Source organism: Chinchilla lanigera, unplaced genomic scaffold (assembly GCF_000276665.1).
Source record: "Chinchilla lanigera isolate Chin_1 unplaced genomic scaffold, ChiLan1.0 scaffold00015, whole genome shotgun sequence".
Lineage (NCBI taxonomy): Eukaryota > Metazoa > Chordata > Mammalia > Rodentia > Chinchillidae > Chinchilla > Chinchilla lanigera.
In genome coordinates this window covers 30687478-30703194 of record NW_004955416.1, presented here as the reverse complement: position 1 = coordinate 30703194, position 15717 = coordinate 30687478, and the positions used below count along the sequence as shown (strand labels likewise).

The 15717-nt window shown below is 41.3% G+C and overlaps 1 protein-coding gene across 1 annotated transcript in view; it reads right to left on the bottom strand.

The window, feature by feature from the left end:
* The window catches only part of Chrna7 (cholinergic receptor, nicotinic, alpha 7 (neuronal)), a gene marked incomplete at its 5' end in the record, with an annotated part of 111183 nt that extends 95506 nt beyond the window's left edge, over positions 1-15677 (bottom strand). Inside the window, 1 exon segment of the mRNA XM_013512688.1 lies at positions 15538-15677. Within this exon segment, the coding sequence (XP_013368142.1) occupies positions 15538-15677 (140 nt within the window).
* Positions 15678-15717: the final 40 nt, after the last annotated feature.

Genomic DNA, 15717 nt, shown 5'->3' with positions numbered 1-15717 from the left:
ATGAGAATTTCTATCAGCAGATACCACATGCAAGCCCAGGTACTGCTCCACGGCAGAACATGCTTAGCATCCCAGAGGTTCTGGGTTCAATCCCCAGGATGAAGCGGGGAGAAACCGGTCAAATGACCTTTTCCTTCTCTGTAAAACACAGCCTAATCTTGATTTTTTAGAATAAATCAATAAGAGAGCAGAGATTTTCCCTGGTATCCCTCTATGACAAGACTATTTCTCTTTTTGTAACAGTATGTCAGGGATGAAACAGGAGCTCTGAAAGAGCCGGACCCTTGGGGAATACCCGTCAGCAGCAGACCTGACACATATCATTTATAAGAAAGTCTCCTTTGGTAAAAGTGCGCATAATTCTCAGTTTATAAAGGTGAAAGATTTTTGTAGGTTAATGTTCCTAGAGCCATTAACAGGTACGACAGGCTTAAATTTTCAACCACAGTAAATATGGATCAATTATGAAAAGCACCATAAAGTTTCAACTTAGCATTTTAATTCTGCTATCAGCAACGAAGACCGAAGTGGTCCTCGCCAAACTCTGAGAGCAATTAGAAAAGCTGGGCAAATGCAAAAGTCATGTGTGTGGAGGCACCCAGAAACTGACAGGGCAGTGAGGGAGCACAGACATGCTTCAGGGCAGAGCGGGAGAACCTGCGAGGATGAAGGCTCAGGAACATCCCACTAAATTCCCCAGATTACATCCCAGGATATACACGCAAGAACCAGCCTCTCCAGGGACTGTTACCTGCTGAGTTTCTCTTCTCCAGCCCTTCTGTGGACTCAGCGGATGCGTGGTTGCTGCTACCTACAAGCAGGCTGCTGGTCAGAAGCAAGCATAAAACAGGAGCTAGAACATTCTCAGGACACTCAGATTATCTCTGTAGCTTCTCACACACACTATCAAAAGCAAACTAGAACAACCAGGCTTAGCGGGACAAGGAGCAAGAGACTGAAAAGCCCAGGGAAAATCCAAAAATAGAAACAAGTACAGCGTCTACAGAGAATGGCAGTTACGAGATGGGGGCTGTAAGATGACTGCTACTCTGCTTGAGGAATTTTAGGACGAGCTTCAGGCCTATAAAACATAAGAAAAACCAAAACAAATTTCTACAAGTGGAAGATGTAGTACTGGAAACTTTAGAACAAGTCAGTAGATGGGGCTTTAAAAGGACAGACGGAAGGAGAGTACCATGGAGACAAGAGAGGGGTGACCACAGAAAAGAGTAAGAAACAGAATATAGCAGGGTTTGTCAGTCTCGGCGCCATCAACATTTTGGGCCACGTAATTCCTCGCTGGGGAGAGGGGCCCCCTATGCATTGCAGGACCTTCAGCAGCATCCCCGGCCCATTCCCAGGAATGTCAGCACCACCCTCCTCTCCACCTGGGACAGCCAAAACTGCGTCAGGGCACTGCCAAGTATCACGCTGGGGACAAAACTACTTCGGGGCAAAAATCAATGGGATGGAAAGACAAACTATCGCAACCACGTCACTGCAACCCCGAAAGAAGAAAGGAGAATAGAACAGAAGCCATATTTGAAGAAAGAGTTGGAGACAGATTTTCAAAACTTACGAAAGAAACCAAGTAACGGATTTAAGAAGTAATCCTATGTCCTAAAGCTGGTAAAAGAAATAAACAATAAAACTCTACACGCGGGATGGCAAAACTGCTGAAAACCAAGGAGAAGATGTAAATTTTAAAAGAAGGCAAAGAAAATAAGAATGGAATAACCTTAAGGGAGCAACAGCGACACATAGGAAAGGCAATGGAAATCAGTAAACAGGGGTTTACTTCAGGCACAAGGGCTGAAGGGCACCAACTGCAACCCCAGTTCTGTGCCTCTTAAGCTATCACTCAGAAACAACACTGCTATAAACGTATTTTGAGAAAAAGAAATATGGAGAAATTTTTCCAGTTACAGGCTCACATGAAAGAAGGAAAAAGATCTCAGATGGAAGTTATCAGATGCAAAAAGGAATAAAAGGAACTGAAATATAATTGTATCAGTAAATATAAAAGGTTACACCAGTGGGGAAAACTCATAATCTTAGGAAATTTAAAAACAGATATAGAAATAAAATAGGACAATAACAGCACATCAGAGGGAATTGTGGGATTGAAATTAAAATGGAAATAAAGTCTTCTAAAGACTTCACACTGTACAGAAAAGGTTATGACCTTCATTAGACTTTCATTAATCAAGGATTCGTCCCATAATCTCGAGATCACTGCAAGAAGAAAAGAAAGATGTATGACTAACAAGTAAGAGAATGGAACATGAGAAGCAAACAAAATGAGTAATCTAGAAGAATGTAAGAAAGGAGGGAAAATGAATGCAGAAGAGACAAGCCAAATTAAATAGTGAGGACAAAAGTAAACCCAGCTGTATCAATACTCATATTAAAGGTAACCGAAAAACAGAGATTACCAAACTAAAACTTTTAAAAGTCCAACTATGTACTGCTTACATGGGATATCATGAATCATTTAAATAAAACAATGAAAGCAGCTTCCAGATTTTCAAAAAGAAATAGAGATTGACTATGCAGTGATGCTAACAGATACATAATAATGGGGAAAGAATATTATTTTATTTTAAAACTTGTAGTTGTTTACTCCAAAGTCTATTTGCATCACTGTAAAATTAATTCCTGTTAATACTGACTAAGACACCATGGTGTCTTACCATTTTAATTTTTAAACATTTCTCTACATGAAGAAAAGATAGTATGACTTGCATCAGAAATGCCTTGGACAATGGTAATTTGGGTGATTTCTTTCTCTCCTATAAGTCATTTCTAAATTTAATTTGATTGCTATACAAAACATGTATTTCTTCTGTAATTTTCAGAAATGTCACTTCTAAAAACATTATTAGGTTAAGTTTCCAGTTCTGTATGTAATGAACTTAGAAGTCATCCCTGTGTTTTAACAAGAAGTAAAAACCCAGACTGAAAAATAACTTAGATCCACAAGAGACTACCCGGTAAGACAGTACACAAAGAGCCATCCCCACAGTGATACAGACAGGGTGGGAAATTCAAAGAATGACAGCTCAGCACAGCAGTGAGGCTGAGCAGAGACCGCCACAGGACCCAGAGTCAGGTCCCAAAACCTGTCTGTAAGTGATGAACTGGTAAAAGCTCTTGCTGATGATGCTGAGTTAAAAAATTCTAGAATGACCTGTGAGAGTTACATCCAACAGCCTGATCAGGTGACCCCAGTGAAGATCAAAGGAAAGCTCCCCTCTAGCTTCCTGCCTGGGGAGGAGAAAGGAACCATTCTAAAACACAACAAACTACAAACTACCCAGTTCTTCTTAACAAAGCCTGCCCTAAGGGGGAATAAATTATGTAGACCCTCACCTTCTGGGTTCTTCTCAGAGCCTAACTGACCTCGGGAAACTAAACGCAAGCTCTAGTCGCTTTCAGTAGCCATGCTGTTCCAGCTAAAGGGAGAGAAAGTGACTTCTCAGTTCAAAACTACTTTGCAAGCAAGCTCAGTCCAGAGGCAGTTTCAGCAGCAAAGGAAATCTGATTACAGGACTATGGAAGCTTCCCCTCCACTTCCCCTTTACCTACACTTCACCAACACGTTAGCCAACGCCTATTTGTTGCAGGTCATGCACCCAGTACATCATGTGTGGCTATTAAGAAAATATTTCAAGATACAAAAGACACAACTTGAAGAGACAAAGAAAGCACTAGAACTACACATGGCAGGGATGTCGGACTGAACAGACCAGGAATTTAAAATAAGTGACTCAGTCATAAAGGTAGAACCTTTAGTCCTCTACAGGTTGGAAAGAGGCGGTTTGGGGGGGGTACTACATATAAAGCAAGGAAATGTGATTTTCTTCACTTTCTTAATCATTAGCTATAGATAATTCTCACATGGTACAGGGCCCATATAAACTTCAGACCGGAAAACCTCACGGTCTCAAAACAAACTAAGTGGAGACATCCACATAGGGAGTAAACCGGGACCTAATTCTATCTAGAGAAGGCGAACACAGTCCATTCTGTTTGTACAAGAACAGTAATGTGCTCAGGGATCACCGCAGCAATGGTGAAAGAGACAGAATCCTGGGCCCTTACCTGCCGCCCACTGAAGACAGATTTATATTTTCTCTTGGGACAGCCAGTGACATGAAAATCCACTTTTGCTAGGACCTCACTTAGGCCTATGGATGCCTAGTAGGTAACTAAGACCATAAATGTTTGACTTTCACATTTGTATCCTCCGTTGCTATAACACTTGGGTCAAATCTCCTCTCAGTTCTGTATATGGACATGTTAAACCTTGTTTAACATGAATATCCTTGAATTTATGTATTCTCACCCCATGCAAGATTCAGAACATCAGGATGCAGATTTCCAAAGACATTCAACTGTGCCTGGAAGTCTCTTCCTACTGTCCTAAACCCACGATCGCCTGGATTCCAGAAAAAGCAGAGCTTCACATGACCGAAACCAGCACAGACAGAGATCATTCTTTCCAGAGAAGGAAAGCATCTCCCAGCCATAAAGATTCCAGACCATGACACCAGGACTGAGATAATGATCATCTGGATCCTAACCCTCCAAACACCCTTAAAAGCTCACCTCTGAGCTTTGTGGATGGACCAGTCCAAACCCCTTGTGCCAGACAGTGCCCCACCAGCTACCTAAACCAGAGTTTTCTCCTATCTTCCCTCTTACTTTCCAGTTAAAACTTTTTTTCGGTGAATTTGTGCTTTACTTTTAATGACATTTTTACCAAAGCAAGGACCCAAGAGAGCTATGATTGATAAAGTAATAGATAAAGTAAGTAACATGCAGAAACATATGGGTCATGTAAGCAGAGATGGTAATTCTAAGAAATAACTGAAAAGAAATGCTGGAAATCAAAAACATAGCAGTAGAAGTGGAGCGTGCCTTCATGGACTCACTGGTATACTAGACACAGGCTAGGAGAGAATCTCATGCCCCAGGATATATTCACAGAAATTTTGAAAATCAAAAAGCAAAGAGAACAAAGACGGAAAGAAAAAAACAGAACAGAATAACCCCGGGCTACAGGACAACTAGAGGAAGTGTAGCCGATGCGTAATGGAAATGTCAGGAGAAGGGAGAAAAGAACAAAACAAATAATGACTGAACTTTTCCCCAAGTCAATATCAGAGTCCAAAACACACACAGTAATTAAAGATAAATGGCAAAAACAGAAACACTATACCTATGCAAAGAATCCTCAAATCAGAAAAAAAAAAAAAAAGCACAAAATCCTGAAGAACCCAGAGGAAAAAACACCATACGTACTGAGGATTAATAAAGATAAGAATTATATCCAACTTTTCCTCAGAAAATAGATAAGCAAGAAGAAAATGAAATCAAATATTTAAAGTGTTGAGAGGAAAAAAAAAAAACCACTCTAGAATTCTGTACCCTGAGAGATAATCCTTCAAAAATGCAGGAAAAATAAAGATTGTCTGATGAAAAAAACTGAGAGCATTTGTTGCCAGTAGACCATCTTCTCAAGAAGTGTTAAAAGAAATTCTTTGGAATGAAGTGAAATGAATATATTTGAGGCCAAGAACTCAAATCTACATAAAGAAGGAGTGCTGAAGGAGTAAGTGAAGGTTAAAAAAAGGTTTTCTTATTTTAATATGTTAGATAATAGTTTGTTAGCAATTGTATATTATAGATATAGATATAGGTATAGGTATAGTTATGATGTCATTATCAGGTACTCATACTTGCCCTGAAGTGGAAATAATGCAATTTAAAAACAGACTTGGGTTAGTTAAGTATAAGCAATATTTCAAGAAGAATCATACAATCTGCTCAAATAAAGTCTAAAAAAGGCAGAAAGAGCAGATAAAAACAGTAATAAAAACTAAGGGCAACAAATAGAAAACAGTAAATATGGTATAGCTTAATCCAACTGTATCAATCACTTTGAATTTCAATGGTCTAAATGTGTCAATTAAAAGACAAATCATTAAAGTGTATCAAAAAATAGCCAAGTCTATATTTTCTACAAGAAACCCACACTAAATATAAAGACACTAATATTTAACTAAAGATCAATGAAGGGAGTAAAATATATCATGCTATCACTAGTCAAAAGGAAGCTGTATTAATTTCACACACAAAACTCTTCAAAGCCAAGAAAGTTATCAGGGATAAAGAACGACATTATTTAATGATAAAGGAATTAATTCTCCAAGAAGACCCAACTTGTCATCCTTAACAGACTGTGTCTAAGAAGAGACCATCAAGGTACTCGCAACAAAAACTGACAGAACTACAAGGATGAACAGATGAACACAAAGCCAGGTGTGTGGCACATGTCTGTAATGCCAGACTTTGAGAAACAGAAGCAAGAGGATCACAAGTTCAAGGCTAGCCTGGCAACTTAGTGATTTAGACAGATTTTGTCTCAAATAAATAAACAGACGGGGATGTAGTTCAGTGCAAAGACCCTAGGTTCAATATCCACTGTAAAAAAAAGCAAAAAGAAAGGATGAACATGCTATCATAATTGAAGATTTTATTTTAACATCCACTTATTGGAATTGGACAGACAGGCAGACAATCAGCAAGGACACAGCTACAGCACCATCAACGAAATGGATCCAATCAGTATCTACAGACTATGTCTAGAATCTCATCAAATAGCAGAATGCATATTCTTCTAGATATCTCATGGGACATTCAGTAAGATAGAATACACCATAGAGGCCATAAAATATGCTTTAACAAATTAAAGGAATACAACCAGTGTATGCTGACAGCCCATAATGGAACTAAACTAGAAATCAACAACAGAATGACAACTGGAAAATCCTAAAACACACAAAAATTAAATAATGTGATTCTAAATATAGAGGTCAAAGAAGAAATCTGCAGAGACAACAAAATATTTTGAACTAAATAAAAAGGAAGGCAAAACATCAAAATTTGTGAGATGTACTTTAGAGCACTGAATGAATATACAGTGTTAGAAAAAAATAAATATCTAAAACCAACAATCTGAAATTTTCCCCTTAAGAAAAAAAATTAAATCCAAAGTAACCACAAGAAATAATTACAACCAAAATCAATGAAATTGAAAATCAGAAATTGATAGGCAAAATGAACAAGAATAAAACCTCACTCTTTCAAAATACAATCAATAAGCTGCTAGCCAGGCTAAGAAAAAAATGAGAGAATATAAATTACTCATGTCAGAAGTGGAAAAAGAGGACACTACTACAGATCCTTTGAGCATTAAAATGATATAATGAATATTATGAATTCTATGTTCACAATTTTGTAAACTAAATGAAACAGACCAATGCTTTGAAAGGCGTAATTTCCCAATATTGACACAAGAAAAATGGAAAATTTAAATATGCCTGTATTATTAAAGAAATTCAACCAGTAACAGAAAATAAGAGGCCCAGATGGGTTTGGTGGAAAATTCTACCTAACATTTAAGGAGGAAAATACACCACTTCCCTGTGATCTCTTTTAGGGGACGCAAGCAGAAGGAATACTTCCTAAATTACTCTGTGCAGTCAGTGTTATACTAGAACCAAAAGCAGACATTACAAATTAAAGGTAAAAGTATAATTAAATACCATGACCAAACTGGATTTATTTCATATATGCAGAGTTTGTTCAAAATACACATATAAATGAAATCTATCCAAAAAGGAAAAGTCATATAGTTATAAATAGATGCAGAAAAAGCATTTGACAAAAATCAACATTCATTAATGAAAAAAACTTTCAATAAGCTAAGAACAGGTCAACTCCCTCAACTTCATCAACAATACATACGAAAAACTTACAGCTAAGCTCATCATTACTGATAAGGAACTCAAAGCCTTTTCACCAAGATGAAGAATGAGGCAAGAATGTCCCCTCTCATGTCTCCTTTTAATATCATACTGGCATTACTAGCTAATGCAGGAAATTAAACTAAGGAAATAAAGATATACAGATTGGAAAGAAGAAATATAAAATGCAGGTGACATAACAGTCTATGCAGAAAATCTGAATCATTAAGTAAAAATATCTCCTGGAGCTAAGAAATCGTTATATTAAAGTTGGAGGACATAAGGTTAATATTCAAAAGCTAATCACTTTCCTATTTACCAGCAATGAACAAGTGGACTTTGAAATGTAAAACATAATACCATTAACCTAAAAAGTACATATGCTTATATCACAGGTGTAAGGCTAACAATATAAAAAGTCTTTATGTGGAAAACTACAAAATCCCAATGGAAGACAGTAATGGAGAGCAATTTCATTTTTATAGAGTCAATATTGTTAAGGTATCAGTTCTTCCCTTCTTGATCTGTGTAGATTACTATCCCAATGAAATCCTAGTAAATATTTTGTGGATACTTCCAAACTGATTCTAAAGTTTATATGAAAAGGCAAAAGACCAGAATATTCAATAGAATACTGAAGAAAAACCAACTTGTAAAACTGACATTACTCAACTTCAGGACTTCCTATAAAGCAACAATGATCAAGACAATAGATATTGTTGAAAGAAGAGATAAACAGAGCAGTTGACCAGAATAGAGTCCAGAAATAGACTCAGTAGGTACACTCAACTGACAGTCTTTTCAAAAATTAGACAACTGGATATCCATGTGGAAAAGAAAAGAAGTGAAGAGGGGAGGCAGGAAGGGGAGAAGGAAGGAAAAGGGAGAAAGGAAAAGAAAGGAAAGGAAAGGGAAGGGGAGGAGGGAAGGAAGGGAAGGGAAGGGAAGGGAAGGGAAGAATCAGATAACACCAATCTTATATCCTTTACAGAAAAAGCAAGGAAGGAAGGGAAGAAGAAAGGAGAAGGGAGAGAGGGAAGGAGGAAAGAGGCCAGAGGGGAGCAGACTGCATCAAACTTAATTTCTGCTATATGAAAAACATTGTCAAGAAAATAAGAAGACATTTACAGCTTGGGAGACAAATCTGATAAAGGACTGTTATTCAATTATATACAAAGATCTCATAAAATTAAATAATAAAAAACAAACAAGCTGAGTAAAAAATTAAGTCAAATATCTTAAGACACTTCATCACAGATATACATACTCTTTTCACATGCAAATAAGTATATGAAAAATGTTCCACATTACACATCATCAGAAAAATATGGAATCAAACAATGAGATGCTACTACACATCTATGCGAAAGGAGATCTGCAACACTGACAACAGCAAATGCTGGTGCAGATGGGGAGCGAGAGAAGCTCTCATTTACTGCTGATGGGAACGAAAAGTGGTACAGCTACTTTGAAAGACAGTCTGAGAGGTTTTTTTTTTTTTTACAAATCTAAACATCCTTTTACCATTCAGTCCAGTAATTACCATTTTTTATATTTACCCAAAGGTGTTGAAAACTTAAATCTACACGAAAAGCCAGTACATAGATGTTTATAACAGCTTTACTAATAATTGCCAAAATTTGAAAGCAAACAGGATGTCCTTCAGTAGATGAATGAATAAACTGTGGGGGCTGGGGATTTAGCTCAGTGGCAAAAGCGCCTGCCTGGCAAGCGCAAGGTCGTGAGTTCGGTTCCCGGTACCGGAGAAAAAAAAAAAAAAAAAAAAAATGAATAAACTGTGATATACCCATAACGTAACATTATTCATAGCTAAAAAGAAATGAGTTATGAGGTTATGAGAACTCATGGAGGATTTTAAATGCATATTACTAAATGAAAAAGGCAATTTGAAAGAGTTATATAGTGTATGACTCCAATTGCATGACATTGTGGGAAAAGCACAACTATGCAAAGAGTAAAAAGATCCAGGTTGCCAGGGTAAGTACGAGAAGGCACAGCACAGAGGATTTTAAGAGTATGAAACCACCTTGCATGACACAGTAATGGTGTATGTAGGTCATCATACATCTGTCCAAGCCTACAATATACACACCACCATGAGCAAAAACCTAACATAAATCGTGGGCTTTGGATGACAATGCTATGTCAATACAGGTTCATCAAATGTAAAAAAAGCACGCTAGTGGCAAATGGTGATAAAGAGATGTTATATGGAAGTATATGAGAAATCTCGTATCATTCCCTTCATTTTGCTGTGAATCTAAAATTGCTCTAAAAAGTAAAGTATTTTTTAAAAATTATTAGGATAATCAGCTGATATCACCTTGAATATTTACTCTTAGAATGTATTCTATGAATGTAATTACTGTAAGCAATATCCAATAATACTCAGTTACAGCTTGGCATTTCACACAGTAGCAAGTAAATACAGAATTATAAACCTAATGAACCTGAGCAAGGGTCACCAAAAGGACTTCAGAGAAACCACAATCCCTCAGGCACTGGGGCCCCACAAGCACAGCTGTTTTCTAAAGGCATGACCACTCAGTTCTACTGTTTTATCACCAAAAAACTGAATTTGCAGTCCAAAAATCTGTAAAATTCCAACAATCCTTCATGCATAATTATGTTTTATATTTGTGTATAATTGTGTATTGATTCATACTATTGGCTTTAAACACCTTGCCTTCCAGACATGTTTTCATAACTGTGTGCATTTATTTTATGCAAATCAACCTGAGAATGGCCTTCAGGTGTACGTGTCCAATCGACTGACTCAATGGCATGCACAGAGGAGAAATATTACAGAAACTCTCAGCAGCGTGGAACTTCCATTCACATCATTTCCAGATGATTTCTTATGTATTATCTCATTCCCACCGAGCGACAAGCCCATGAGGTAAATCAATAATCATCACAAGTCAGACATGCATCTGGATATGACCGAGGCACCCTCACTTCAACTGATCTACACATAGTTACATATCACGGATGGCATATCTAAGCATCTGTTGACTCTTTCACTTTCTCCCAGGTTGTCTTAGGTCTGACCCTGTTGAACTCGCAGTGTCTCCCCAAAAGTTCATATGCTGAAACGTAAATTCCTTTCTGCAGCAGTGTTGGGAGGTGAGACCTAATGGGAGGTGTTTGGGTCATGGGGGCAGAGTCCTCATGAACGGATGAATGTCTCTGCTCAGGGGACTGGGTTAATTCCCATGGGACTGAATGAGTTACTGCAAGGACAGGTCGTTATCAGTTGAGGCTGCCCACCCATCTTGTCTCTTCTGCATGAACCCACTTGCCCATTTTGAGAAAAGCTAAAGCAGCACAAGGTCCTCAGCAGCTGGCACCATGATGTTGGACTTCCCAGCCTCCAGAACCATCAGCCCAAATAAACCACTTTCCTTATAAATTATGCAGTCTTGGGTACTCTAAGAACAGAAAATAACTAGGAAAGACCTTCATATTCTTTACCTACATCTTCCCTCCTCTCTAACCCTCTCTAACCCTCTAGTCCTGTAACACTCTATGCTCGCAGCATCTTCTATCTCTCATAGCCTAGCTCCTCCCTCTATTGCTTAGAAATTCACCGCACTTTCCCACTCCCTATCTAGTGGTTCAGCAGGGGCCCTAAATAACTGGAGAGGACCCCAATGGATAAAGCACTTCCTTAAAAGATTCAAATTTTACATTTAAAAATGTACACATTTTTTCCCTCTGATCTATAATTTATACTGCTTGGATTTAATAGAAGTACCCTGCGTTGGATTTTTCCATCTAGGAAAATATGCTATGGCAACCCAGTCTGCAGCTTCACAAACCCCTTGGCATGCTACCTGTCCATTCCCTCTAAGCTACCCAGACAAGGGTCCAAGGCAGAGCATGAAGTTTGCAGATGTTGAGACCTCACACACTACCATCTCCTCCCAATAGCAGTCGACACTTCTGTCTTAAAAGATGTATTTCTGGAACACGATCAAAGAAAAGGGCCAGTAAAACTGCTAGTAGTAGTATTGACCAATACTAAATCCTTCTTTTAGAATTTCTCAGTAAACATAAGCATGCTAAATTTTGAGTTTTCCAGCAAAACCTGCAGCAAAGATCAACCAGGAGCCAAGATTCCACAGAACACATATTGCAGAATGCACGCCTCCTCCACTGCCCTTCTGAGCTCTGTGTACAGTGCCTGAGAGCTCTTCCTACGTTCTCCAACTGGAAAATTCCTACTCACCTTGAGAACTCTAACACCTCCTTTTAGAGACAATTCCCAGCCACTATACTAGGAAATGTTTTACTCTGCAGATCTGCGATGGTTAGTACAGATGTCTGTGTGAAATCTCAACGTAGGTGGTCATCGCGGACTTAGTTTGTAGTCTCCCTATTTACCTTTTAGTCTCCCTTTCAGATTGTGAGATAATAGAAATCATTCCTTATTCATCTGTGAGTTCTCAGAATCCAGCAAAGTCGACACTTGGAGGCCAATAAATATACATGGAATAAACTGATAAAATGACAACTGATCATTCATGAAAATAAAATATGCAACACCACATGCATCTCCACATAACTCCAGCCAAGAAATCTCTCTTGACAAAAGGGGGAACAACAACAACAATACTTTTTGGCTCAGGGAGGGGAGACAACTATGGCCTCTAGAACGGCTCAGTTGGAATGGGCAGATGACCCCTAGAACTGATTTTCTAAAGGAATCTGCACCAGCTAAGATTTTGTCACACAGATCCTTTATGAGAACCACAGTGTCTCTGATCCAGGGAGCTGAGATTTCATCTGGAAAGACTTGGCAACATTTCAGAACTCAGCAGAGCCCAGCAGGCCTGGAATACAAGTGTTTATGTATTTCATTATGCCTGATATAGACACTTCTCATGGGGGATCTCAGGACAGTCGCCTCCAATCAGTTCCAGTTCAGCCAGTTTAAGAAGACTCGGCTGACTCCGTTCTGCAAAAGAAGTTCCCAAGTCTAAGAGAGGCAGCAAGTGCAGGGCAAGGGGCCTGCAAGTCCGGGACGGGTTCTCCTCATCACTCCGGCTCCCGTCACCTGGGCAGGCCGGCACATCCTTCCAGGCACCGGCTTCTCAACCTCTGCGCTAAGTGGCCACAGAATGAGAAGGGAACAAACCTTCTGAGAAGCACCAGTGTGTGTCAGGCTCTTTCTCTTTTTTAATTCTCTCCAGGCCCTGTGAGGGGGATATTATTATTCTCATCTTACACTTGAGAAATCAGGGCCTAGGAAGATGAAGTAGTTTTCTGAAGGCCACTCCACAAACACAAAGTGTTGACTGGCTGAGATGTTCAGTGCCGTCACAACCAAAGTGAGACTGGGACCGTTTCTCACCCCCTCCGTGGCCCTGGCTGCTGAAAGCCATCTTCTCGTGTGTTTTTCTGACACCAGAATGGTGAGGACACACAGCTTAAAATGCTATTTTTTAAAGCTGTATAATGTAACAAAGTTTGTAAATTTTTCACATCATTCATGCTAACTTACACCTCAACTTTTCCTAAGAGCCAGCATGCCTCAGACTAATTGGATTCCTTCAGAGTCCCTTAACACGTTCATGATGGGGACCACCATCTGTAGGATCTTGCTGCCAGGCAGCTCTGATTTACTTTTATTGGTAAAAGGACCTATAAAAGTGATTAGATCTATTAGCACTACTGGTGGTTCAAGCCTCCTGAAAGGACAGTCATACACAGTAGCTCACAGCGCTGGGAACAGGTTTAAAGAGGCAAAGGTGCCCAGCATAAAAAGCCTGCAGCTCTCCATGAGTGCGGAGCAGTCTGCTCTCCAAAGACAGCTGCCACAGCCGCGGAAGGCCTGCTCCCCTCACTCACACACGCTCCCCAGCTCAGTGGGCCCCTGCACCATCACCTTATCCAGACACCACGAAGACATGTGCTTGAGAGGCTGCTGTGGAGCGGTGGGCACCCAGCCAGAGCACAGCTGAGCAAGGGGAGAACAGAAGAGGGACCTGACCCCTTCTCCCCATATCATAAGCCACTTGTGGAATGTGAGAGCTCAGCTGCGGACCTTTCTGCATGTGGCTGTTGTACAGAAACGTCTAGCATCCAGTGTCCAGCTTTGGAGTCTCTTCAAGTTGTCTGTATGGTTTTTATCTCACCACAATGACCTGGGAAGAACAACGGTGACCATTCTGCTAACAGGAAAGTCAAGGCTCTAAATACGTAAGAAATTTACCTAAGACTGGCCATCCAGAGGCCAGCAAAGCCAGACGTTATCCAAATCCCAAGTACAAATCCTGCGCTCCTTAGAGAAATTGAGCAGCTTCTCTATAAACCACAATCCTCAGCCGATGCCTGGAGCCTTTGTGCCCGCTCCACCCTACATAGCCCGCTCCACCCCTCATAGCCCTCCACTTCCTCCAACCTGGCTGCCACCAACACATCAGCACCGGAACGTCCTCGCTCAGCTTCTTTCCTCTACCTCAAAGTCTTCATCCTTCCTCCCTCCCTGCAGCCTGTACTCTGCACACAGCAACTGACTTACAAAACAGGACAGCAGCTATTTTATCTCACGCTAACTTCTCCTATCTTCAAGCATACATTCAATACCTAAAACAGGACTTTGCTGTAGGAGGAGGTGCACATTGGACACTGGTGTAACATGAGAAAGGAAGCCGTTCACCACAGCAATTAGCCAGGGTAAGCAGCAGAACGCCCACCAGCAAGGTGGCGAGGATAACTGTTCACACGACTAGGAACGATCACCTGTCATCTTATACCTCTCCACCCCTCAGGTGGTCCTTCGCAGTTTCTACCGGGAGTGGCAGCTAATTACCAGTCACACATATTTCCTGCTATATTCATCCCTCCTCGTGAGCATCATTATCCCTTTGCTTCAGCCTACCCGGCGCCCTTAGGCTCCAGAACGGAGCAGAGCCCAGGTACATTGTACAGACCACATTCAGACCTACTTAGAATGAATGAAACGCTTCTGCTAAGAACCGGCACTGTAGGAAGGCTACACCACCGCGAAGAGAGCACTCAGAGCCCTCTTTGGGGACAAAAGACAAGTTGACACGGATACTACACAGATTGCTACTGGTAAGGCTGCAAGGCAGGAGGCCGGGGCTTGCAGAAGCTGCCCAAACCGACAGGAAAGAGCATCCCTGGTGTGGAGCCTGAGTCCTCGGTGCACGGCTGCCGGTGTCTGTCCTCACAAGACAGGGAGAGATGTTCAGGACGTGGATGGGAACGGGCAGTCGCAGCACCCAGTGCTGGTCCCCCGCCCTCTGCCCAGACAGATTCACCAGGCACGAAGCCCAGGGCCAGGCCTCCACCCTAAGAAACTACACGGAACAGAACGCAAAGCAGGAGCGGCAGAAAAGCCTAGAAGTGGCTGAACTGCCCTGGAATGCGTTAGTCTCGCTTACTCCGGGGAAACTCAACTGTGACCATGAGTCTCCGGTCTTGGTACTGATTCCCAACTCCAGGTACTTTCCCTTGAGTTCCTAAGCTGAGGGGAAGGCGGGACCCAAGTGCCCACGCACAGGTGGCCGACAGCTGGAACCAGGGCGGGCGGCGCCTCCTCCGCGGGGGAGGCCGAGGCAGTCGGCCACGCAGCCAGGGTCCCGGGCGGGGGGATGTCCCGGCCACGCGACCTGCCACCGCTGCAGAGCCCGGGAGCCCGCGGCCGGCAGCCCCGCACCGGCGCCGGACTCACCACGTCCATGATCTGCAGGAGGCTCAGGGAGAAGTACACGGTGAGCGGCTGCGAGTCGTTGGCCACCGGCCTCTCCAAGGGGTTGTAGTTCTTCACCAGCTCCTTGTAGAGCTTCCTCTGGAACTCGCCTTGCAGGGACACTTCGGAAGAAGAGAGCCCGGCGGGCTGCCGAGGGAGGCC